Below are 1,175 nucleotides of genomic sequence, written 5' to 3' on the forward strand. Positions count from 1 at the left end.
ATGTATATATAATGCTTTGAATGAGTGGTCAACAACTTACATTTACTGATGTGGGGCAAAGCTCTCCCTCTGATAGATACCATGTGCTGTTGGTGGCAACTTGAAGTAATATAGTGATTGAGTCTGCAAGAGATGACATCACAGGAAGGTTACTGATGAAGCATGAAAACATCTCATCCTTTGCTGCTTTATTGTGACCATGGGCACAAGACTTCTCTGCTGTTCAGTGCTTTGTCTCCTGGGGGCAGGTGAGACCCGAGTTAAAAAGAAAACTCCTTGTCCTTAGTTTGTTAATTCCAGAACTAATCCTTTATCCTTGTCAGGGCCTCTGCTGGGCTGTGTTCCCATCTTCTGTATGCTTCTCTTCTAGGCTCTTTCGATGCCAAAGTTACCCAGACTCCAAGACATCTGGTCAAAGAGAAAGGACAGAAAGCAAAGATGAGCTGTGGTCCAGAAAGGGGGCACACTGCTATTTACTGGTATCAGCAGAACCAGGACAAGGAAATTAAATTTTTGGTTTACTTTCGTAGTCAAGAAATGCTTGACCAAATAGATGGGTTCAAGGAGCGATTCTCAGCAGAATGTCCTTCAGACTCACCATGCAGCCTGGAAATCAAGACCTCTGAAGCAGGAGACTCAGCAGTGTACCTCTGTGCCAGCAGTCAGTCCACAGTGTGGAAATGTGCATTTCCCTTAGTGCAGAAATCCCCACTGGACAAAACTCAGGAAGCAGGTGATGCCTGTGTTCAAAGGAAGTAACAGAACTTTACTAGAGGTAGCACAAACCACCAAAGGTTTCATACAACCTAGAAAACATCTCAAGGTCTAGGAGCAACAGGCTGACATTCCTGAAATGGTCCTCTAGGCCAGTTCTGAGATGGTTGCTTTTCATGTCATCCTCTTCCTCTTTGGCTTGCTTCCTGTTTTCTGTCCCTGCCTGCCATCACTCTGCTTTCACATAGTACTCATGGTGACATAAGATCATGGAAACACTGGCATAAGAGCAGACACGTTGAACAATGGAATAGAACTAGAGGCTCCTGTATACAAGCTCACACTCCTATAGTCACCTGATTTTTGACAAAGGGGCCAAAAATACACATTGGAGAAAACACAGCATCTTCAATAAATGTTGGTCAAACTGGATAGCTACATGTAGAAGAACGATTAGCTGC

At 44.1% G+C, this 1,175-nt stretch overlaps 1 gene segment (V, D, J or C); it reads left to right on the plus strand.

Annotated features, from left to right (window-relative positions):
- The first annotated feature begins 2 nt into the window (after positions 1 to 2).
- On the plus strand, positions 3 to 759 carry LOC103724810. The segment is given in 2 exon segments: positions 3 to 248; positions 371 to 759. Coding segments are annotated over 2 exon segments (438 nt in total).
- The last annotated feature ends 416 nt before the right edge of the window (positions 760 to 1,175 follow it).

This window comes from Nannospalax galili, unplaced genomic scaffold (genome assembly GCF_000622305.1).
Source record: "Nannospalax galili isolate Female #2095 unplaced genomic scaffold, S.galili_v1.0 scaffold1049, whole genome shotgun sequence".
Taxonomy (NCBI): Eukaryota; Metazoa; Chordata; class Mammalia; order Rodentia; family Spalacidae; genus Nannospalax; species Nannospalax galili.